This window comes from Protopterus annectens, chromosome 9.part0, assembly GCF_019279795.1.
Source record: "Protopterus annectens isolate FY-2018-M chromosome 9.part0, PAN1.0, whole genome shotgun sequence".
Classification (NCBI taxonomy): Eukaryota; Metazoa; Chordata; order Ceratodontiformes; family Protopteridae; genus Protopterus; species Protopterus annectens.
The window spans coordinates 898,732,960-898,759,459 of NC_056743.1; the positions used below are offsets into that span (position 1 = coordinate 898,732,960).

The window sequence follows — 26,500 nt, forward strand, 5'->3', positions numbered from 1 at the left end:
CACACACACACACGCACACGCACACGCACATTTATTCTGTACCTTACATGAGTGCATATCAAGCACTGTATAGCATAACACTGTTCAACATGCAGCATGCAGTCTGCTTCAACACTTTTTCTTATACGTCTTTAACTGCCACTGGATTAAAGTTGCGACTGAAAAGAATCTTATAACTAAGCCACCTATTAACAACTGTAAAATTAAATATAAAAAGGTAAATACAATACAATACACAGCTAAATGTTAAGAAAGCAAGAAAAATATACCATAAAAAGGTACTTATTATACTGGAAGTCACCTGGATGAGCCTGACAGACTGAATGAGCCATGCAGCATAACAAAGACCAGTGGATGCCAGGCTGATTTCCCTTTTCAACTTGATGTCTCACTGACATCTTCAGTATGTTGTATAAACCAGCTATGCTCAAGTGAAGTTCAAACAACAGAAATTTAGCCAGACGTGAAGATGACTGCTTGCAGCTAATTCCCATCCATAATAAATTATACTGAAGCAATGATGCCTGCACTGCGAACATCAGTTAATTCTGAAAATATTACTGCAGTCAGTAGTATTACAGTTGTTAACGAAAGTGACAGTATGCTTGGTAACTAAGGTGACCAAATTCAGCAGTGTGAAATGCGGCAAAGGACTGGGGAAGGCTAACAGTTATACAACTGCATAAAAGTCAACAAAATACTATGATTATATAGTTAGGCAGGCTACTCTTGATTTCACATCTGTGGTAAAGTAATAAAACTAAATATATTAACACTGGTGACAAACAATATAGGACTTACCATTATCACAGCGCCAGTTTATGTTGATACAGCGTCCATTGTTACAAGTGAACTGGGTCAAAGGAAAGCAGGTTGGATAAGCTATGAAAGGCAAAACAAACAGATAATATGATACATAAACAAATACAGAAGCAGAAAATGAATCTAACAACACAGTAAACAAAATAAGGTGGATTTATTCATTTTACCACAACTGAAACTGCACAAGATTTTCTTAATGTGACAAAACGCATCTGCAGATTTGAAATTTTCCCAGTTCCAAACATAAACATGAATGTTTTACTGCTAGGATGACAAGCCAGATACGAGACTGTTTATGACCGGATACAGAAATCAGGCTAGGGAGAAAAAGCTGGTGGTGGTGCTACTACTACAAAACAGTTCTGAAGAAGGTACAAAGGAATACAATCAAAACTATGCTCAAAGGTATGCAAGGCACCCTGTGTTGTCTACATACCCCTGATGATGGTGAAACTTCAAGGTTCAAAAGTAGATCTTGAAACTAGACCACATACTTTTTATTCCTGTCGTTGTCCAACTGCTTAGTTAACTTTTTTTAACACTTCTCTGCTGGATTCCAAGTTAGCTCAACCCATCCTAATGCCAATGACAGTTGTCTTAGGGACTTGACATTTATTTTATTTTTATTTCAGTTTGTTAACCGGGAAAGTCCATTGGGCCAAGGTAGCCCGTTTTCAATGGAGGCCCAAGGAGAAAAGCTCCAGACAGAAAGATAATATACAATGTATTAGTACAGCATATAAGAAACAAGTTTAACATTCAATATACAGAAGGACAAAATTTTACATATCTTGAAATGTATGAGCTGATGAGCTGAGTCAATCGCTTATAAGATATTTACAAAAACAATAAATTCATGTTCATTTAATACAATACAAATAAGATATTTACAAAAACAATAAATTCATGTTCATTTAATACAATACAAATAAGATATTTACAAAAACAATAAATTCATGTTCATTTAATACAACTATATGTATTTAGGCACAGGAATTTTAGAAAGAGGAATTGAAGCTGTGTCAGAGATTGTGAGTAGAATAGAGTAGGGATAGGAGTCAGGAATCAGGTAGGATGGGTACAGGAGCATTCCTAGAGGGAGGAGAGGTGGGAGTGGAGTAGGGTTTTAAAGGAGTGTAGGTATGGGGTGGTTCTAATGTGAGGGGGAAGAGAGTTCCATAATCTGGCAAGGGAGAATGATAGTAGAAGTTGCCCTGGTGCGTGTAAAGGCTTGTAAAGTTCTAAGAGGTTCTGATTTGTGGATCTAAGTGTTCTATGCGGCTGGTGAAGTTTTAGGGAAGAGGAGAGTGATAGAGGACAGTTAGAAGGTTTGAAAATCAGCTTATGTGCTGTAGTTAGTTGAATGAAATTTAGGTAGCCTGGGAGTTCCAACCAATTTAGAGCATGTAGGGAGTTACAATGGTGAGTAGAGGATTTGGATTCTGTGACAAACTTTGAAATTTTATTATAGCATGAGGAAAGTTTAGATTTTAGGGATGATTGGAGGTTAGAGGGTAGTGGAGCTCCATACAAAAGGGAGGGTAGGTGGTAGCTAGGAGTTGTCTAGAAGACAGAGTAAAGTAGCATCTGTGTCAATAAAGCATTTCAAGTTTTTGATGAGTCTTTTTAATAATGGTTTGTAGGTGGATGTCAAATTTTAGCTGGTCATCGATAAGGACGCTCAGAAGTTTTGTATGGGGAACTATTTCAATAGAGGTCTTGTTTAGGCTAAGTATGGAGAGGATGCTTTGTCAACAGCAGTATGTCTAGAAGAGGTAAAGATCATTATTTTAGATTTGGAGGCATTTAGGGCTAGATGATTATCAAGCATCCAGGACTCAGTGGAGGAGAAAGCCTCCTGAATAAGGTTTATTAGTAAGGGAAGAGTTTTGGCTGAGCAGATGATAGTGGAATCATCTGCATACTGCACCAATTTAGCATTGGGGATCTTTTGGTGGAAATCACTGATGAAAATGTTAAATAGTAAAGGACCCAAGATAGAGCCTTGGGGTACACCTGTTGGGGTGTGAAGGAAGGAGGAAGTGCAATAGTTCCATTTTACAGCTAGTTCCCTGACTGAGAGATAGCTGGTGAACCATATGATAGAACAGGAGGAGAGATTAAGATGGGAGAGTTTAGAAAGCAGAAGCTCAAGAGAGATAGTGTTGAACGCTTTGGATAAGTCTTGGAGGAGGGTAGAAACTATGTTCCCAGAGTCACGAGCAGAGTTAATGATTTCGAGGAAGGAAAAAAGGGCAGTGGTGGTGCTATGCCCTGGTCTAAACCCATGTTGGGTAGGAGTTAGGAGTTGGTTGTCCAGTAGGAAGGGTAACAGTTGGAGGTGAATACATTTTTCAAATATCTTAGAGATAGAGGATAGGATAGCAATATGGCGGAAGTTGGAGATTGAACAGTTTTGTACCTCCTTTATGGAGGGGGATGATGGAGGCTTTTTTCCAGAGGTATGGTACACAGGACTCCTGAATGGAGCAATTGATTAGGATGCTAATTGGAAGGGCTATGCCATCAGCAGCTAGTTGGAGAAAGTTGGATGGGATGTCATTTGGGGCATTAGAGCAAGCTTGTAACTTTTGTAAGAGCTTTTTTTATAGTGTGGGTAGGAATGGATTTGAGAGTAAAAGGGGAGGATTCAGGGTTCTTGGGTGTTGAGTTTTTGGTTCCAGTTAAGTTGGGGGGAGGGTGTTGTTAGGGAAAGAAGAGGTGAGTTTGCCTATGGAGTCAATGAAAAAGGAGTTGAATTGGGTAGCTAGGTGGAGGTCTGGTGCGTCTGGGTCAGGGCAAGGGTTCTCTTTTTTTGCCTGGTGATAGTACTGTTGCAATACTATTCCAAAATTTTTTTGGGGTTGGTTTTATGATTATTTTGAAGTTTAAGGTAGTATGATTTGCGGTCAGTGGCTATTTGTTTTTTTACTTGATTTCGCAGTTGCTTGTATTCTGCAAGAAAGTTGAGAGTTCTGCATTTTTGATAGTATTTCCAGATTTTATCTCGGTGATACACAAGAAGTTTTGTGTCTTTAGTTAACCAGGGGCTGTTTTGGATCCAGGTCTTTTGGTTCTACAGGGAACGAAGTGGTTAAGTATATCAGTGAAAATTGTATTGAAAAGTGAGACAGCAGCATCTAAAGGGAGGGACTTTAGAGGGTTCCAGTATATCTGTTTTAAGGCATTAGAGAAAATTAGGGGGTTGAAGTTTTGCATGTTGTGGGTGGTAATGTGTTTGTGCTGTAGGAGGAGGGTGGAGGGGGAATGGCGTATGTAGGCAGTGAGATGGTCACTTAAGGTGTCTGGGAGAGTACCACTATCAGAAACTCGGTCTGGGTGGGAGACTAGTATCCAGTCAAGGATGCTACCTGTGGTGTAATCTTTATTTGGTCTAGTAGGGGTTTTGATTAGCTGTGTGAATTGATATAGGTTGATGCTTTGAGAAGGGGTAGATGAGTCAGTGGAAGACCAGTTTATGCTGACATCGCCTAAGATTATGGTCTCATTATTTATGTTGGAGGTGAACCAGGCGAGAATATCTTCTAGTATTGGGATATTGTTACCAGGAGGAATGTACAGGGAGGCAATGCATAAAATGTTATTGTTGTTTACTTTGAGAAGGGCGAGTGTTAGCTCGGCAGTGACAAATGATGGTAAGAGCTTAGTACAGGGTGTCACTGTTAAGGAGGAGGAGAAGAGTAAGGCTACTCCTCCACCTTTCTTTTGGGATCTGTCACTTCTTATGAGTTTATAGTTTGGGGGTGTTATTTCGGTATCTTTTATGTGTGGTTTTAGCCAGGTTTCTGTGATAGAGAGAATATCTGGTATGTTACGAGAGATCCAGGCATGAAAGGAAGGTATTTTATTACCAAGGCTCCTGGCATTAGGTGTGGCAAGGAGAAGAGATATGTGGTGCAGGGGAGAGCTATGTGAATGTGGTTTAGAGGTGGAATTGCGTGAAGGCCCTGGGTTAGGGTATATGTCTCCAGAACGGAGGAGGAGGGTGATAAATTTAGAGTAGAGTATGGATAGGTATCTATGTTCTATTGGGTCATAGGTGTAGATGTTGGAACCTAATGAGATGAGTTTGGTGGGTATGGGAAGTGGTTTACTATTAGTAAGGAAGAGTTTCCTTTAAAATACAAAAGATTCATTATGTTTGTAGAGGTGGGGGGAGGCTTGGGTTGTAGAGAGAAAGTCTTTTTTAATGTAAATTGCAGTTGTATGATAGGGAGGAGTGTGCTGAAGGTGTGGGAGACTAATAAGGTAGAGTAGGCAGAAGAGGATTAGGCCTAGAAATAAGGGTAGCAGAGCATAGGCAGGTTTTGTTTGCATGGTGGGAGATAGAGTGTGAGTTAAGTGAGAGGGATGTGTAGGAAGAGAGATGTTATTAAGTATGAGAGGTGAGGATTACAATGGAATGTGTGGGGGGTTATCCACAGGGATATAGAAGGGTGGAGGGTGATACAAGTAGTGGGTGGTGGGGGGTTTGTGTATGACAAAAGGCCTAGGATAGTGATAGGGTGTAGCGGGAGGGAGGGACTTAATTTGATGGATGGGGTTTATATGGGAGTGGTTAGAGTGCTATAAATGTAGTTGTACTGGGGGCGGGTGAGAATTGGGAGCAGGGTAGGGGAGCGGAGTGAGCCCGTAGGGAGAACGGAGCAGGAAGAGCTGGAGAGAAGATGGCTGGCAGAAACCAATCAGCCAGCTGTAGGAGAAATGTGGGACCTTACAGGAAGAACAAAAACAGCAAAGGTAGGTGGCCTGCAGAGTGTGAGGGGAGAAAGGTAGAGAAGCAATGCACACATTTAAGCAGGCTAGAGGGGTTAATGTGTGATGAGAGTGGGGGACACCTTGGGAGACAGCAGAAAAATAATAAAAATGATCTTTCTGAGATGAGTGGATGAGCAGTTACACCTAGTGGCAAATAATATTTATATATAATCTGTAGCTTAGTGGGTGGGAGAGAATATGAGACAAATAGAGAAATAAAACAAAAACACTTTAGGCTGCTTAGCTAGCGCGGGGAAAAAGTACTGACACTATGGGTAACAACACTAGTAGCAGTTATGTTTTACAAATTGTAGTACATACACATTTTTAGAAATATCTTGAGGGGGGGGGGGCTATCTTTTGCAGGCTTCTCAGCGGGCTTAAGCAGAGTCCCGTATTAGAAGTCCTTAATAGGGAGGTACCATATCTGGGCAATTCAGATCCAATACTCCTGCACAAATGAATCATTACTTTAGTTACAACCATCTTTACCCCAGTATATATGACAAAAAGTACCCTGTAGCGAATTAAAAAAAAAGCCATCTCATTAAATTCCCTAAAACATGGCCCATTTATTCTCTCTCTCTCTCTGTCTCCGTCTCTCTCTCTCTCTCTCTTCTACTATATCGCCAGCACTTGGTATCTACTCAAGTAAAAATTCTCTAAAGTTTGCTTGGGGTACAAAATACGCATGAAAACACTTCCAAGTAAAAATCCTAAACTTTCTATACTTAATTGCATATTTGGGAGCTATACAGACGTCCCCATATTTTTCTTTTTTTTTTACACTACCTTTCAATTCTCTCGTCCCAATTTTTTCTAAACTCTTCTGATTGCTTCTTATAGTTATTGTTCAATATTTTATATGTCCTACTAACTATCCCTTTAACAGCAATGTCCACTCTGGACTAATTTGAAACCTGTACCATGCCTGGCCTTTCACATATCACTCCCCTAACCCTTTCTCTTTGCCTACACTATATCAGTCCCTGGTAAGGAAGGCAGCCCTCAAACTTTACTACTACCTTTCCTTCCCTAGATATTTACTCCAAATACCATGGTTCCTCTTGCCTAGTTTGTACACACTTACTTGCAGTTATTCCTACTGGTAAAACTCCTTTCTCCATTCCTCTGTTGGCTTTGTTCTTAAAATACTTTTGTTACTTTATGATTGTAATATTCTGTATGGCTATTATTCTCTTTAAGGATCTGTGTCCAAAATCCTTGTCTTTCTTTAATTCTCTAACTCTCCCCCTGCTCCATTACCATTTTGTTCCACTTGTATTAACCTTCTGCTTGTATTATGTTTATTAGCTTTAATTGCATAGCTCTAAAGTATCCCTTCAAATCAGGTAATCCTAAGTCACCCTGTTCACAATGTGGAGAATCAATTTATTCCAATTAACTACTGTCCTCTTTCCTCTCCACACACAAATTGTATCAACTCTTTATTACAGTCTACAGCTTCTCCAGGGGTTGATGAAAATACATCTGACCTGTATATAAAACTAAACTGACTAGAAACCTTTTCATTGCTTGTATATTATACCCATACTCAAGAGCTTCTAGCTCCTCTGTTTTTATCTTCTGTCGACTTTATTCTCACATAACCCTAGTTGCAATAATGGAATCCATTTTATTCTATACACTTAAATATTTCATCTTTTCATGTCCTCATAAATATGGGTATTGCTGAAACAATACATTTATGGGTTTACCACTACAACTCTTGCTTTATTTTCCTTTATTTTATATCCTGAAAAGAACTGAAACTGTCTCAATGTTTCACGGTATCAAAATGTCCTTTTCTGGCTTTATCAAGCACAAAATAATATTACCTATATATAAAGCTACCATTTTTTGATTACCATACTAGTTACATCCTTAAATTTGAGAGTTCCTTATTTTTTGTCAATGGCTCTAAACATAAAGCAAAGACAGGGGAAAGGGGACACTTATGTCTGGTTCCTCTGCCCAAGCACAGCTTGTCAGAAGGGAGCCCTCACACCTTAATTTTTGCCATTGACCCTTCATAAATCCTCTTAGTTAACCAGATTATTCAAATATGGAATGTAAATGTTACTACTGAACTACTCACAAAATCCCAACTATCAAATGTCTTCTCTTTATCAATACTCACCAACAACAGTGGTGTTTTCTTACATTCTGCATCTTTATGGAACATTATTCTGCTATATAATGTTATCAAATATTTACATTCCTTCCACAAAATCACAGTGATGATCCACAGTTATACATATTAGTAAATACTTTGACATTCTCTTAGCTGGTACAGACAACCATTTTATAATCATGGTTAAAAACTGAACTTGTTCTGTATTAAGTCTGAAGGATCTTTGCCCTGTTTGGGTAATACAGTCACCACATCTTTCTTCCAAAATGATGATAATATATTTAGCACCTTCTTCCTTACCAAATTCCACATGACCACCACCTGCTCCTAGAGACTTCCCTGCTTCTTGATTATATATTATCATTTCATCTCAACCTTTCCAATATCATCTATTAGTTGTTGAGCTACCATTTGAACCTTGTCTTGGTTTTCATGTTCTTCTGCTTTACACGTTTTCATAAAATATATCTCCGTAGGATCTCTGGCGATTTTTCTTGTTATAGGTTCTTTAAATTTGGCAACAACCTATTTTCTGTTGTCTAACTGTTGTACTAATTTTTTTCTAGTATACAATTATAAAAAACTTGCGCAACAGCAACCTTTCTAAACACATGTATAGTACCCAAATACTCCCTTATTTTCTCTCTAGCACTTCACAATTCCCCTGCTCTTTTTCTGAGAGATTTCCGTTATACTGCAGTAATTTAACTTTTGTTAGTCCCTCTTAATTCCTAGCACTTTACCTTGCATCTCTCTTATTTCTATCATGTTTTTAAACTCTATTTTCATCTTATCCCACTTACTAGCAAACCCTTCTAAAAAAATTCTGTCTTCCCTAATAACTCTTTAATAATTTCCACTACTCATTCATTAAAGTCCTCCAACAGATAAGAAGTGTCACTGTCTCACTTTTACTTCATCACCCTGAATTTTTACTTTAGTTTTTACTGGTGCAGGATATGAAATTATTGGATGCACATATCAAAGCTTTTAAGTAGGTATATACTATGCTAATGACCATCAGGGCATTTACCCCAAATTAATCCCTTAGTAACATGTGCATCTTAATAGGGGTGTGTATGTTTGTTAGGAGGTTGCTAAAAAGTTATGTGGGGGGTATGTTAGGGAATGTTTACTGTTGATCTTGGTCTAAAAGAGACATGAGGGCAAGCCCAGAAATGAATTTGAGATTTCCCATCCAATTGTCAAGGTTACCTTTGAAACGCGATAAGGATAGAGACTGCTTCAAATGGATGGACAGCCTATTCCAGAGTAAGGAGGATGTTCAAAAGCTCCATTAAGGCTGGATCTAAGGATGCCTTACATGTCAAGTACAGATCACCTGTCAACATCCTGTAGGACAGAGTTTAGAGAGACAGGGCTCTAAGGCGATCTGTACAGGACAAAGTGTTAATACCCTTGATTCTCTTGGTATTTACAGTAAATACAAGTTTCACACTCAAAAGTTAGTTTGTAAATGCCTGTCAGCATGATCACTCCACTTTCTTTGTCCTGACACAATAAAGGATATTTGGGTAAGATGATAAAAGCAAGCATAAGCAGTACACAGTGCGACTCCCTTAGAGCGCTGAAAGATCAACTTAACAAGTTTCGCACTCCAAAGTTGCACAAGCAGTAGATAAAATACTGCCAGCATGAACACTTTTTCCCCTTTAGTGTCCTGCACAAAATGAATGTTCACAGAAGTCGTACCGAAGTATACACAAGCAGCACAACATACACTTAAACTCACTTAAAAAACAAATTCTCACAGAAGACAAGCCAATTTGTACAAAAAGCTACATAAGCAGTTTGCTTTTATGCTATAAATACCTCCAATAAAAGAAAAAAGTAAATAAAGCAACCACCATAAAACAGCAGCTCCTGGAAAGAAATCTCAGATATTGAGAACACACTGGTTTTCTTAAGGCGGAATGGTGAAGTTCATTCAAAAAATAAAACAAATATAAACTTAAGGAGGCTACTATTTCTGTGCGGAAGGGTTCCCCCATTGGGATTTACCAGTCAGAAATAAAGCTTAAAGTAATGTGTTGTAGAGGTACCAGAAACAGTGTGCAGGAGCAGCAAAGTGAAATGAGAAATCTGAGAGGAAACACCAGGGAAATAGGTACAGGTGTCAGCAAAGAAAGGATACATGGGGTGTGCAATAGGGTAAAACAGACAATTAGTAGACAAGCTGAGAGCGTGGAAGGCTGACTAATAAAATGCAGGATTACTGTTGTGCAAAGTGGCTCTAAGGTGTCACTATATGGTATATGACTGGGCAGATGCAGATATAGGAGTGATGTGATGTGAGAAGGGATGAAACTAGGGGGAGGGCAGAAAAAGTAAGGTAGTGAGCCAAGACATTTTGAAAGGGGAATAAGAGGGTGTAAAAAAATAAAGGGGAAGAATGAGGAAAACAGCAAGTGACAAGGAAGGCTAGCGGAAAGTAAGGGGTACATGGAGAAAGGATAATAGAGAAACAAGCTATAGATATATCAGCACAGTGTACTTACAAATGAGGGATAATATGGAATAACATACACTAAATCGATTGGAATTTTTGTCTAGCCAGGAGATGAGCAGGAAAACCAACATGTTCATTATGTATTGGTTTTCAGTGTAACCTGAAATATTTCACCTGAGGTATTCAAGTGCAAAAAGAATGGAGTTACAGATTTTAGAAACATAGAAAGAAACAGACATGTGCTAGCACAGCGGATTTAAACAACAAAATGAATAACTAAATAAATCTACTGAGAAAACAGACTTGTTTGTTGAAGGATGTGAGTTAGTCTTGGACACTTTTCAAGTTTGTGAATGGCACGTTGTTGCAGTACCTCTCCAAGAAAGTGGTGTGGGTTGTGTAAAGATTAATGAAAGCGGGGCTGTATAGAGGACAGCAGGAAGGAGGAAAGGTGAACCAACGCATTTTCTAGAATTACCTGTTTGGCAAAGTTTTATCCTGCAGAGGGTGCTATTTTTTATCTTTACTTTTATTGTTTTTGTTAATATTGTTATCTTTTACATGATGGTCAAATCAAGTTATCAGTTATCACACCTAGCAGCTTAGTAGGGGTAATATATTCAACCTGGATGCTGCGTGTGATGGGTAGAGTAAAGAGGGATTTCTTGGTAAAGAATTCTTTTAGGGTGAATAGGACTAGTTTGGATTTTTGGGGGGTATAGATGAAGCTGGCAATCAGGAAGCCATGCATCAGTAGAGATAAGGAAATCCTAGATTAGCTCCTGCAGTGTAGCTATATTTTTTGCAGCACACAGTGTGGAGTCCTATGCATAAAACAGATGATTTTTGCAGGTTTGCTTGCTGAATGGAAGCAATTCGCAAACTTCCTGTGAAATGTTAGCTTCATCAAGTCTAACTTGGTTATTGTACCTTGGGGGGAATACGTAAAACCCACCTCAAGTTCCTACTATTGAATTCACATCTTCTACCAAATGTTGTGATGAATTTCTTCAAAATCTGCCCTCTTTTGTTTTATTTCCCTTCTAGGACTCCTGTTACATTCTCACTACTGCAAATCAGGTTCAAGTCCTACCCATAAGTCCCTTTGAATTTTTTCTTCCCAAACAAGTGAAAAACCTGTGGTGTTCCCCTGGCAGTGCACACACTAACTCATCCTTGTTATCCTAACACAGTCCACTGGTGTACCGAGCTGCTTAACCAATATAACACCTACCTGAAAACCAACTTCATCCAACTACAATTCTCTCACTGGAACCCAGTGCTTAACAGAGCAAAAGTATGCATGCTCAAGGTTTCCTAGCTCAATACTGTTATATTTGAAGTGTACAACTACTGTTATATCTAAAGTGTACAATCTGATACTCATGAATTCTCTCTACTGAGTATGCATACTGCCAAGGGTTTGTCTCCCATCATGGTTTTCAACAGCCCCCTTCTTCTAATTCTGTTACCTTGACAAACTTATCTGCTTCCTCTGCTTTACCTGCGACTACACTCTATACCCTTTATTCTCTCTCCCTACGTATGTATATATATATATATATACACACACACACACACACACACACACACACACACACACACACAACACACACACGGGTCCACTTTTAAATGCCAAAATCTCGACTTTTAAAATAACATACCCAAAAAAACTTGAGATTTCGGTATCTCGACATTTAAAAGTGATGAATAAAAAGATACACACTTAAAATAATGTCTCTGCAGGGGGGAAAGCCCCCCTGCACTCCCCACACCCCCCTACTTAAATATACAAAGGTTCATAGGTTCATACTAGGCTATCTGCCCTAGGGCATTTATAAGCCTAGCCAGAATGTGTTTGGCTTTCGCCACCCATTTTAAATTTATTTTGCTATGCCCTTTTTCGAGGTTAGTATACTGTGCCTCTGTCTAACAGTGACACAGAAGTGATACCCGGGGTAAACCTACGATCTCCCATCCACTCATCAAGATTCCTCTTGAACAGAGTCAATGAGGGACTCTGCCTAACCTGGACTGGGATTTTATTCCAGAGTGAAGGGAGCCTCTGGGTTATGAATCTGTCCCTCCAGCATGTCCTATTTATTTCAGTGCTGAGGTTCAAGTCTCTCGAGCGCATAGCTCGATGGGATTTGGATTTTCTGAGGTGCAGCATGTCCATTAATTCTGGGTTGGACATGGCTTTATACATCAGGCACAGATCGCCTCTGAACAGGCGGTATGCCACTGAGTAGAGCTGGAGTTTCTTTAACCGGGCAGCATATGGCATCTGTTTGAGCCCTTTGATCCTCTTGGTGAAGTACTTTTGGGGTCTTTCCAGTTGCTGCAGGTGTCTGGTAAGGTACGTCCCAAAAGGGGCATTGTACTCAATTATGGGCCTAATGAGGGATGAGTAAAAAGGCACGATGACCTCCCCTGATCTAGATGTGAATCCCTTCATGATTAGGTGGGCTATATAAAATGTTTTTCTAACCACTTTGGCCACGTGGTTATCAAATGAGAGACTGCTATCAACTTGGGTCCCCAGGTCCCTAATTACTTCTTCTGTACTTAATGGATTACCACCTATGTGGTAATTTGTGGGCACTTTGTTTTTGCCAAAGGGGATGACTATACACTTTTTGGCATTTAGCTTGAGGCCATGGCTCTGGCATCAGTTGTCTGTTTCTATGAGGCCCTTTTGGAGGATGCTTGTGTCAGCTGGAGAGTCGATTATGGCGCCCAGTTTGCAGTCATCTGAGAACTTGGCCAGCCACAGTCCTTCCATGTTGGCCTGTACCTCCGAAAAATATATACCGAACAAGAGAGGTCCCAGGACTGAGCCTTGTGGGACACCACTTGTAACTGGTTTGGAGTCTGACATGGCTCCAGCAATTCTAACCATGTGGGTTCTGTCCTTGAGCCAGTTTGCAATCCATCTAGTGACACAGGGGTTTACATTTAAGCTGGTGAGCTTATCTATAATGCCCGAGTGGGGTACTGTATCAAAGGCTTTTGCGAGGTCCAGGTAGGCTGTGTGGACCACCTTCCCCTCGTCAATGGCCTTGATGACTGTTTCAAAGAAATCAACCAGGTTTAAGAGGCAGGATCTGCCCTTAACAAAGCCGAACTGGGTAGGATCCAGTGTCTGTAGGTCCCCAATATCTTTATTTACGAGGTCCATGATGATCCTTTCCATAGCTTTGCAGACCAAGCTAGTCAGGCTTATGGGGCGATAGTTTCCAGGATCTGTTGAGGCACCACCTTTATGGAGAGGGACCACTGTTGCTGCACGCCACTCTTTGGGCACATATCCTGTAGTAAGGCTGAGATTGAACAGTAGTTTTATGTTTGGGTTTAGCTCTTCTTGGAGTTCATGTAGGAAGCAGCCCGGGACACCAACTCTGAGATTGCACTACAGTGATGAGAACGGTAATGCTCCTGCTGCACTTACCGTTCTCTTCACTGTAGCGCAATCTTGGAGTTGATATATTTAATTAGGGGGTTTTGGGGGGTGCAGGTGGGCTTGCCCCCTGCAAACATTCTGTTTTCATTCATTTGTCTTATTTTTTTTTTTTTTATTCACTTTTAAATGTCGAGATACCGAAATCTCGATGTTTTGGGTACATTATTTTAAAAGCCGAGATTTCGGCATTTAAAAGTGGACCCATATACACATACATGCACACACATAAATATACATGGTTTACTATTGAAATATCGAAAGGCAGAATAAAAAAGGGCCTTAACACCGAACTATATAGCTGAAATTACACATACACGAACGGAACCAATGTCACAAAGTAGCTGTTAATGTCGACTACGACATTTTACGGCATGAAAAATACCACCCTTGCTGTAACTCCCTAACCCTTACACATAACATCCCATTTATGCAGGGAGGCAAGCCCCCCTGCACCCCCCCCAACTATATATTCCAATTCCGAGATCGCACTACAGTGAGGAAAGGGATGCATTTCCCTAACCGCACTGTACTGCGATCCCTGTACATAATCCAATGCTATATTTGCGAATGCACAGTACATTCGCAAATATGACATTCAATTTCATAGCTTGCACACATACGAACTATTTGAACATCTGTAGTTCGAATAGTTCATAGGCGTACAATGCTACGTCGATATTGTAATAGTAAACCCATATACACACACACATATATATATATATATATATATATATATATATATATATAATAAAATTAACTAGCTGCTCTTCCACTTCACAGACCCCTGTCTTTTTCTCTCTATAGTCCCTACACCTTTGCTCTGTCACCCAACTCCTTTCCAAATCTTACTCACCTCCACTCTACTCTCCTACATCTACCTTGCTTTCCTTTGCTCCTTCTCTTCTCCTCATTTCTTCTAGCCTAATCCCTCTTGCAGACTGAATTTCTTGCCCATATTCTACCACTGTTCCAACAGCTATCCTTTACTGCCATACCTTCTACTGCACCATTTTTCTCTCTTCACTGTTTTCTGGATGGATACAGCTGTGACGGTAGGGCCTCGGTACGTTCGGGCTTCACTCTACTCCCCTACCACCAATTCCCTCTCACCCCCACTATCTCTACATTTACACTCACAAGCAACATCTCTTATTCTTATTAGCTTCTCCCCTTCCTGACGCACATCTCTGTCATATCCTTGCTCCTGTTCTCCACACCTCTTCCACTCTGTACTCCATACTCGATCCAGCTTCATCATTCATTTACCACTTGTCTATCACTCAACCTTTCTTTTCCTCTCCTTTACCCCCAAGCCTTTCTACTCCTTCTCCCTCTCTCACCTCCCCCTCCAGTTTCTCTTACTCTTTAGTCTTATTCTTTCTCCTCCCACTATCCATCTCTCTTAATTTCTTTCCTTCACCCCTTCACTTCCCTCTGTTTATCCCAACACAATCTCTGCACATCTCCTTACCCCTTCACTTCTCCTGTTATCTCACCTTACTTGCTATAATACTTATATCTTTCCTATTAACCCTCCATCTATCCCTACTCACCCACCTTATAGTACTGACAAACCCTACCACATCTTATTTAATTTGCTCACCCATTTTAGACACAAACTCCAACTCCTTCATCAATCCCCTTCCACACAAAACTAAGTTCAAACACCTTACTAGCAAATTTAAACTCCTATCACGGGATAACTTCTCCACTATTATTTTACTGTGTGGAGACATGCACCCCAACCCTGGTCACAACACCTTCCCCCATCTTGACCCTAACTCATTAACCAGAATTAACTCTACTTCTAAACCATCCACCAAGACTCTTGCTATCTTATCTATGAATATTCATAGTCTCCTTAAAATCAGTGAATTTTATGCTTGGATTGCCCACCACCTACCCCACATAGCAGTACTTAGAGAAACCTGGCTCAAACCACATATCACAGACAATGAAATTCTTCCACCAGGTTATATCATCATCGACACAGACAGACTACACAAAAAAGCTGGCGGTGTAGCTATACTATACTCCAACCATCTCAACATTAGACCACTAACTATAACTCTCCCCAACTTTCCCCCTGCAGAACGAACACTAATCAGCTGCCAACTGGCATCTGTATTCCCCCTGAGAATAATATCCCTGTTATAGAAGATATACTCTCTATCTCCAACATCTCCAATGAAACTATCATCCTAGGTGATGTCAATATCGACGGGCTAACCCTGACCACAACTACCCTACATCTAGCCTAAATCTCCATGGATTCACTCAAGTAATTTCCACCTGAACCCGCTACAACAAATCCTCCAACACAATTACCATTCTTGATTGGATCCTCATAACTAATTCCAGCTTATACCATAGCCCTAAAACACTCCCAGATAGTATCAGTGACCAGCTCCCTGTCCACGTACCGAGAGTTTCCTCTCACCCCATTAGACAACACAAATACATATAATGCCACAGTCTATCCAACGTCAGCACAGAAGAGTTCAATAACATACTTAGCTCTATAAACTGGTCCTTCCGCTGAAGCCAACCACTAGAGGATGAGTTCTGAACTTCAACTGCATTTTCCTGGATACTCTTAACTCCCTAGGAAAAAGAGTCAAAGCTTGCCATGCACCATGGCTATCCCATTCTACCCGAACAATTATGCACAACAGGGACACAGCTTGGAAAAACTGGCTTAAATCCAAATCCCCCAATCACCTTTAAACCTACAAACAACTTTGTAACCATACAAAAAAAAAGTCAACTTAAAAAGAATTACCATCTAAAATTTTGACACTCCAACAAAACAGCCCCCAAAATTTCTGGAATACCCATTAAATACAATTCTGAACTCTGGGTCTTCTGGTATACAAAATCCATTCCTAAACCTCTCTCCTCCTGAAACTGCCACCTTATTAAACTCCTACTTCATTTATTCCATTAAATAAATTAACACAAAATGTTTAAAACCCTTACGCCATACCATCAACCTCACCCCCTGACAACATACCCACTCAAACCAGTTTCTACCTCCTACATAAAATCTCTCCTTATCAAATTTAAACTGTGTTCTCCCTCTGTGGATAATCTCCTTCCAGAATCTGTTAAACTTGCTGCCAACTATATTGCGCTTCCTATTTCCACCCTCATCAACAAATCTTTCCAAGAATCATTAGTCCCGTCTATCTGGAAACAATTTCACATCATTCCACTGTACAAAGGTGGACAATCTGTATAACTCACTAACTTTAAGCCCATTGCTATCCTGTCCCCCTTCTCAAAACTTCTTGAAAAATGCACCTCTAAACGAAATATACTCACACCAACCCAACATGGCTTCTGCCCTAACCACAACACAACTACTGCTCTATTTTCCTTCACACACACCATCACTAAAGTCAGATAAAACAATAAACTTGTATCTGCCCTTTTTCTGGACCTCTTCTATCTGCTCTCGACATCCTCTCTCAACCCTTACTTCTTCAGAAAATGCCTGCTCTTGGACTCTAACTCTATTCTAAACTGGTTCTTCAGCTTTCTTACCAACAGTCTTAAGTGGCTTTCCTCCTTCAACAACCTCCTCCCTGTTAACACTGGTGCAAATCAAGGCTCCATTCGTGGGCCTATACTTTTTAGCATGTTCACGAACTGTCTTCATACATTCTGCTCTTGCTCTTCCCTTATTCAATACACTAATGACTCCACCATCATCTGCTCCTCTGATAAATTTCCAACACCTGCAAACTATTATCCAAAAATCCTTCAACTCAATAGAAAGCTGGCTAAACAAAAAAACAACTCATCTTCACCCCCCCCCCCCTACAAAAAATTATTCTACTCCTCTAAAAGTCTCTACCACACCAAAATCATCCTTTGCCATTATTTCTCTTGGCAACACCCCAACAACAATAACAATGCACACTAAACTCTTGGGCTTTATCATAGATGATCAACTTAAATTTGACTTACATGTGCAATACTGCATCAAAAAACTCATCAAAAACTAGGGATGTGTTACAGAACAAAAAATAAAATCCTCACCAGTGACAGTAAACTTGCCCTTGCTATCACTCATCTTCTCCCCACGCTACTTTACGCCTCTCCTAACCTAAACAATCTACAATCCACCCTTAAAACAAAGCTAGAGCTCTTCTAGAACAAAACTCCTACACTTGTTGTTAACCAGCCTTATAACTCACACCACTGCATATCTCTAAAAATCCTCAGCTGGTATGAGCAACCTTACCAGCTCCTCCTCTCACAACTTCTCCCCCGTCACTTCATAATAAATAACCCTACTGCCTGTCCTGCCATTGCCTCACTCCTCACCTTCTATACACCCTCTCGCTCACTCTATAGCTCTAATCAACTTCTGTCAGAATCTAAAAGCCTAAAAAATCCCTAGGTCATTCCCTTTACAGCTGTACTGCTGCTTTAGTATGGAATTAAGTACCTCTAACCATCCGATCCATCCCAGTCTCAGCTTCAAGAAAGCCTTAAGGGAAAAATGACACAACTCCTGGCTCTGCTTCTGTCATACTACCCACTAACCTCCCATCCACCTATCTCACTTCTCTACCTCCCCCTTTACTTTCCACTCCCCAGCCTCCACATCTAGCTCCTTCTCTACCCACTATTCTCAATTTTTTCTATGCTACACACTTCGCCATACTCATTCCTAATCTTCCACTCTCCGCCCTCCCACCCCAGCTAGTCATTGCTCCCTCTTCCTTGTCCCTCCTCTCTTCCCCTTTACTCCCATCCTTTTTTCACCTTATCCATCACCTACCACCATCTTTTCTTCTCCTCATCTCCTCCCTTCTACTTGTACAACTCTGCAGACAGCTATGCTTCTCCTTGGAACCCTTTCTGCTGCTCTACCGCAGACAGCTATGCTTCTCCTTGGAACCCTTTCTGCTGCTCTACCGCAGACAGCTATGCTTCTCCTTGGAACCCTTTCTGCTGCTCTACCGCAGACAGCTATGCTTCTCCTTGGAACCCTTTCTGCTGCTCTACCGCAGACAGCTATGCTTCTCCTTGGAACCCTTTCTGCTGCTCTACCGCAGGCAGCTATGCTTCTCCTTGGAACCCTTTCTGCTGCTCTAACACACTACCAAGCTTGCAATTCTCCCTGACAACTTTCCCTGTTTTTTTCCTTCACTGCTAAATCTTGCATTCGTTCTCTGGCCATGCTTAACTTCACTACGTTTAATCTGCCTATGCCTGTTAATTATGTAAAGTTTTAAAAACACTTCATTGTCATTATTTGTATACTTTCATTTTTATTCTTTTTTTTATTGTTTATTATACTTCTATTGTTTTATTTTTTCTGTTTTGCTGGAGCTTTTCTCCCTGGGCCTCCACTGAAAATGGGCTCATGCCCAGTCGGAACTATCCCGGTTAACAAATGTCAAAATAAATTAAAATAAACAAACATTACCTGCTGAAAACGTGTTTCTACCAAAACTTACTTAATGGGACAACCCCAGAGTCTAAAATTCTGACCTAAATAAACTTGCCCTGCTACCACCCACTTAACATGTCATTATCAACCCTACTCCTGGTTTTAATTTTCTTTATGCAGCCCTGTTTTCATTCCCTCTGAACATAATTAACAACATTCAGTTCATGTAAAAGCTTTTAGTCACCGGCCACTGGGAAACAATCAGGTTATGACATTTTTGTGTGCATTTGTGGTGGGGGTGGTTAGGTAAACCTCTTGCCATTTACTTTTTATGAACTCATCAAAAAGCTTCTTAATTGTGCATCTCTATTTATTCTGCATAGCAAAACTGGGAGCAATGTAGTCAAAAGAGTACAGTTAGGGAATTAATGCTAAATCTTAGCAATCTACTGTCGTATTCTCCTTACTCTGTAGTAAAGCAATCTCAAAATTACTATGCATAACTATCATAGGTTGCCGTATTGTAAAGTCCCCATTGTGACAGTAAGTTATAGTCTTCACTGTTTAAAATGAATCTATTGCTTGCTTCACACGTTTTTTTTTTTTTTTTTTACAGCAGGTCAGAAAAATAAATCACTTGGCTAGTATTCAGAGATAAAAAAACAAAACATGAAAAAACGACTGCTTATACTACTGCTCAAAACTTGCACCATTCTGATGCTTTCTACACAGCAAGTGGCAGTCATGCACAGCATTACAGCACCTAGCTAGCATTCAGAAATCTGCACAAAATAAAATATGAAATGAAATGAGCAGAAAATTCTGTTTGCTAATGTTTTAGCTTTGCAGGGATCATATGCTTTCCTGCAAGGTAGCAGCAAATTATGGTCATAAAATTCCTGAAAGACTACTTTTCTATGAGGCTAAAAAGTACAGGTGAAACTAATGAATGACTCAGTGACAGCTGTTATGAACATAATTGCAATTTGAGATGGAATTTCACTAAGACCACTGAAACTTGCTGTAAGCACCCCTCCCTCACCCCTGCAGACAAAGCTGGGACATGCTCACAAAGCCAGACTGAAAATGTAAACAATGACCAGAATAAAAACAAAAAATCTTTGGGGCTGTGCCTTTAATATTAGTTTAGGTGGAATAAAACTGCATTCCAGGGTAATTCTCCTCTCCAGCAAATACTTTCTTACTACCACAAACACCTGCCGTTATCATCTTCCCTCCTCTTCCATCATTATTGCAGCCCCTCTATCACCCACTATTACCTCCTCAAACACATTTTTTGAACCTGCTGTTCTGCTGAACGTCCACCATGGAAATACTTCATCAAGTATTATAGCTTATCAGTGGGAGTGGTAAGCACTAGGTAACCTACCACATAAGGAGTGGTTCTGGCCCAGAAATTGTAGTTATTGGCCGTTTGGGCAGTTTTTCTCTCTCTCTCTCAACTTTCTGATTTAAAAGCCTGCATTTGCACTCGTTTCCCCCTTTCCTGTAACTAGTTTATTCCAGATAGAGATTCTTAGTTTTAGCAATTGAATTTGCTTATTCGTGATCAGCACTTGTTCAGAACTTGTAAGCACTAAATAACCTACTAATTACTACAGCACTCAACCTTCGTCATTATCTAGAGGAAAACAGTTTTGGTACTTACTTTCCTCACTTGCTAAGAGAACAGCTCTTGTACTCACTTATCTAGAGGAAAATAATTTTTTATTCAGGCATGTCCAAGGGTCAGCTCCCAGTGTTCTCTCCTGTCTATCTGATGAATCTGGGAATCTTGGGGCAATGTAGCAATTGCCTCATGTACACAGACAACCCTCTCCTCCTACCACCCAACACTACAACCTGTGAGAGATGCACTTATCTAGCCAAACTGGAGGTAAAGCTCTCTCCAATCAAGACTGAACTTGACAGTCAAGAGGAAAAAGTAAACACTTGCACCACACCACACTCATCACATAGTCTCACTAAATCTACACCATCAAAATTCACACATAGAAACACAAAAACATTCGAGGAGGCTCTCTATAATAATCTGCTCAAGCAACAGAGACCTCCAAAGCAGAAATGCAAGCAACCTTCACCCCCCAACACAACCCAAGTGACACATAGCCCGCAGACTCAGTGTGCCACTCAACCACAGCCAATAAGACAAAACAACGTACCCAACACACTAGTCATAGGTGACTCTACAGTCAGGCACACTGATGTCCCACTCACCAGGCTAAACAAGGAGAAGGTTACTGTCAGCTGTCTGTCGGGAGCCAGGATCCGCCACATAACCCACGCACTCAGGTCACTCCACAACAAATACAAATATGACTCTGTCATTGTCCATGTTGCTATGAACCACCTGAGACGTACCTCCCTGGACTATATGAAGAGAGACATGGAAGAGCTCTCCGATCTTGTAGCCCAGGCAGGTATGACCCTAGCCCTGAGTAGCATTCTGCCATCACCCAGACTGATGCCGCAGTACAAGGACAAAATGACTGACTTCAACAATTGGCTAAGCTTCTGATGCCATTCTAAAGGGATCCAGTATCTGTCTGCCTGGGATGACATGGTCAACAGACCACGATGCTTTGCCAGAGATGGCCTGCACCTGTCACCCCTGGGATTCCGGACACTGGCTAAAGTTCTTGCCGTTCCTATAGTGCCTTTTTTAGGCAAGGTGCAAATGACAAAGTCACCACCGTAACAGGCAAGCAAAAACTGAGGGTGATGTTATTCAATGCTAGAAGTCTAAATCTCAAAATATACTCACTCAAGGCACTCCTTAAAATGGAGAACATCGATATATGTGCAGTGACTGAGACCTGGTTCAAGGCTCCAGAGAGCACCCCTGCACTACCAGGCTATAACTCATACCACAATTTTCGGCCATGTAACCTGGACCGGAACACCAAAGGCTGAGGTGTGTCCATATTCATTAGGGATATCCACACCTCCAGGCTAGTTGCTCAGCATAATGCAGCCAAGGTTATCCAAGTGCAACTAACTCTGGGCAAAACTGCAATCCAAATTGTAGCTTGCTACAGACCCACTATGCCCCAGGATTCCCACTCCTCTTTTCCTGATGTATTGGAAAATATTAGGGTTCAACCAAACACCCTAATAATGGGCAATTTCAACTACCCCACCATTAACTGGGAAAACTACTCATGTACCAACTCCTTCGCTCAATGCTTTCTGGAATTCATAAACTCCAATGTCCTGGATCAACGTATCCACACCCCCACCAGAGGCAACAATATCCTAAATATAGTCATTACCAACATGAGTAACCGGTGTTCCACACCTGAAGTCAACGCCTCACTCGTCCGATCTGACCATAAGCTAATTATCCTAGATATCCACATCCTCCCCCATCTCCCATTAAGGAAACCATGGCAAAAAAATTCTCCAAAGCCAACTTTATGCTTCTTAAGACAGAAGTGGTGAACTTCATGACACCCATGCAGATGGACAATACAGTTACGACTACTGAATCCTACACAATTGCACTTTATAAGCACTTACATGAGTGCATGTATCGTACTATCCCAAACAGAACCAAGATGCTATCCTCCAAAAAAAGGAAGCCAATCTGGTGGTCCCCTGCCATAAACAAACTGTACAACAGAAGGAAGAAACTGTTGCAAAAGAGAGTAAAATCCCATGAGTGGAGGATATCCCTGGTCAGCCTCAGTAAGAAGCTGCGATCCCTGATAAAATCCTCCAAAGCTAGTTACGAAAGCAAAATTGACACGATTCTAAAGACAACCACAAAGCATTCTATAGCTATGTCAAGAATCTCAATGGCAACACTCAGATCTGCTCTGAGTTACAGCACAATGGCACTAAATATACAGACCCAACTGATATTGCCAGCATCCTGGCAGATAGGTTCAGTGCTAACTGTACCCCCCTCTCACCCCCTAAAGAGCCCATCTCTATACCGGAAGAATGAAAAGTTCCTGTAATCACGGCTGCACAGGTAAAAACCACACTCTGCAAAGCCAAGAACACAGCATCCATGGGACCAGACATCCCAGGCTGCGTTCTACACGAACTACAGAAATAACTTGCACCCCACCTAAGTACCATGTTCAACCATAGCCTCACCTCAGGCTTTATGCCTGCTGAATGGCGCACAAGCGACGGTTATCCCACTCCACAAAGGGGGAGCCACCACGGACCCTGGGAACTACTGCCCCATTAGCCTCACGAGCCTGGTCTGCAAGGCCATGGAATGTATCATCATGGAACTTATAAACAAAGACATTGGTAATCTCCAAACTCTGGACCCCACCTAGTTTGGGTTTGTAAAAGGCAGATCATGTCTCCTAAACCTGATAAGACTTCTTTGAAGCAGTCACCAAAGCCGTAGACAAGGGTAAGGTGGTTCACACAGCCTATCTAGATCTTACCCGGGCTTTCAACACCATCTCTCACTCTGGAATTATAGATAAACTCACTAATCTAGGTATAAATCCCTATGTCACAAGATGGGTTGTCAACAGGCTCACTGACAGAACCCACACAGTGAAAGTAGCACACTCCAAATCCGACTTCAGACCAGTGACAAGTGGAGTACCACAAGGTTCAGTCCTGGGTCCTCTCCTGTTTGGAATTTACTTCTCTGAAGTACAGGCCAATACAGAAGGTCTTTGGCTAACAAAGTTCGCAGATGACTGCAAACTAAGAGCCATAATCGCAACTCCTAAGGATGTGGACATCCTACAAAAGGGCCTCACTGAGACAGATGCCTTGTGTCAAAGCCATGGCCTCAAGCTCAATGCCAAAAAGTGCATTGTCATCCCCTTTGGTAAAAACTCTGTACCCATGAACTACAATGTAGGCGGTAGTATACTTAACACCGAAAGTGCGATAAGAGACCTTGGGACACAGGTGGACAGTAGTCTCTCCTTTGATAATCACATCACCACAGTAGTCAGGAAATCCTTCTACATGGCACACCTCATCATAAAAGGGTTCTCATCCAGGAACAAAGAGGCCCCAAATAGTTTACATCTGTGAGAGTCTGCCCTGGTACTGCTCAGTTTGTCTGCCACACAATTTTGCTCTGACGGAATGTAAGATGCCTTTAGAATGAGACTGCTGTGAAGCTATATCCCAAGCTAAATGACTAGTCTGCAAAGGGAGTACAAACATAGTTCCTCTTGCTTGCTGATGTACCATATGACTGTAGTATTATCTGTAACTACTTGAAGAGGTGCCAGGGCCAAATACAGTTCAAAGAGTTGAGTGCCTTATTCAGGGCAGGCATCTCCTTGATATTTATGTGCTTGCATGTGTCCTTGGTGTCCCACACCTTGCATTTGTATCCTTTCAGAAATGCTCCCCAAGCGAAGTCCAAAACGTCTGTGGCGACTGCTTTAGAGCACGGAAGGAAACTGGGAGACCTGATCCCAACCAAGTAATTTCTATTCTGACAAACCCAGTACTGGGATCTGAAAAGATGAAGGGTGTCGGTTTAGAGGGCATAACTTTAGAAGCAAGAACTCACAGAATTTATAGACGATTTCCCAAGAGACATTATCAAGCTATCTTAGCATGGATAAGATTAATTACAGGTTAACTAAAGCATGTGAGTGCAGCTGTCCATCCCAGACAATTGTTCCAAATAGGAGGATTAAACACTATTTCAATATATACCTAGTTTAGTAAATTTGCATTAAATTAATAAGCTATGGGGGTATTCTGGAGTTTTTTTTTTTTTGAGGGTTTTCGTTAAAACAAAATGTCTTGTTATATGTGACACACACAGGTTCAAATAGATGTGACAAGAAACAACTGTATAAAAAATGAACCTGCCAAACATTAGTGTATGCATGTAACACAAAAGCTGAAACTAGACAAACAAAAAAAGCAGTTATACATAACAGATGGGAATAACAAGTTATTATAATGGTAGCACTTTTTATATTATCATTGAACATGAATGATTTCACAGGTACATACAAAAATGAAAGAGTAGTGAATTATACTAAGAAATGCTAAGCGCAAACAGCTATGCAACAGGAGACACATTTGGAAATAACTCACCATGTAAATTTTATTAAAGACAGAATTTCACAATGGCTATTCAGGAAAATATCAGGGACAAAGGAAAAGGTGAGTACTTACACTGATTGTTACAGGAGCTCCAACAGTGATAGAAGAGGGGAAAAGGGATAACAATGGTAGACGTGGTAGTAACAGGTTACTGGCAAGGGAGGAGGAGGGTTATGCTGGCATGTATTTATATTCCACCTAAAATGGCTACAAAGGTGTTTATGAAAATTCTGCAAGAAAAATCAGCTTTCAGTAAGGATCATTACTTATAGTTGGGGACTGGAATTCGATTTGCAATGGTGAAGATATATCTGGAGGCCTAGAAGGGGAAAATATAATAATAAAGGTTAGAATTTCGAAGAAATTTATGATGATATTTGGTATGGGAGATGTGAATTCAGTAGTAGGAGCTCAGACAGAATCTACATATTATTCCCACATGGTTAAAAAAAAACTGGGCTAGGCTAGACAAAAATTATACATCACAGGAACATGTGCATTTAATTGAAAGCTTTGATAAGCATCTACTAACAATTTCAGATCACATGCCAATAATAACTAAATAATAATAACTAAAGTAAAAAGCAGGGTAATGAAATAAAAAAATGAGACATTGGTGCTTCCCCACCTTTTTTTTAAACAGAGGAATATAAGGAATGGGTAGTGAAAATTATTCAGGAATTATTAGGGGAGATGGATATTACTTCATGCAATATAGCTATGATGTGGAGTAAAATGAAAGTGGAGTTTAAATACAGGGAAGAAATAAAAGAAAAAGAAATATGGTTAGGAAGTAACAAGAGGGACTGACACAGGTTGAAGTATTGCAGAACAGGGAGAATCTCACAGAACAAGAGGAGGCATAACTCCAGAGTGCTAAAGAAAAAATAAGAGACTACCTGGGTAATATGCACGAGTTAAGAAAGATTGCTGTTAAACACCAATTTTTTGATAACTCCAGAGCACAAAAACTTTTAATATAACGGCTCAAGCAACAGAAAATAGAAAGGGTTATTGCCAAGCTTAGGGAGCCTAAACTTTTATGAAAGTCTGTATAAAGCAGAAAAATGTAGAAATCAAGAAAAGGTAAAATGGAAATGTTTATGGAAGAATTAACTCTCCAAAGCCAAGAACACAGCATTCATGGGACCTGACAACATCCCAGGCTGTGTTCTACATGAACTGGCAACCCAACTAGGCACCATGTTCAATCATGGCCTCACCTCAGGCTTTGTGCCCACTGAATGGCGCACACTGACGGTTATCCCACTCCACAAAGGGGGAGCCACCACGGACCCCGGAAATTACCACCCCATTAGCCTAACGAGCCTGATTTGGAGTTCATGG

At 40.7% G+C, this 26,500-nt stretch overlaps 1 protein-coding gene across 1 annotated transcript in view; it reads right to left on the reverse strand.

Annotated features, from left to right (window-relative positions):
- LRP1 (LDL receptor related protein 1) overlaps positions 1 to 26,500 on the reverse strand; it is a 2,772,300-nt gene that overhangs the window by 1,631,249 nt on the left and 1,114,551 nt on the right. The window contains exon 19 of the mRNA XM_044083629.1: positions 802 to 882. Within this exon, the coding sequence (XP_043939564.1) occupies positions 802 to 882 (81 nt within the window). The remainder of the gene's footprint in view (positions 1 to 801; positions 883 to 26,500) is intronic.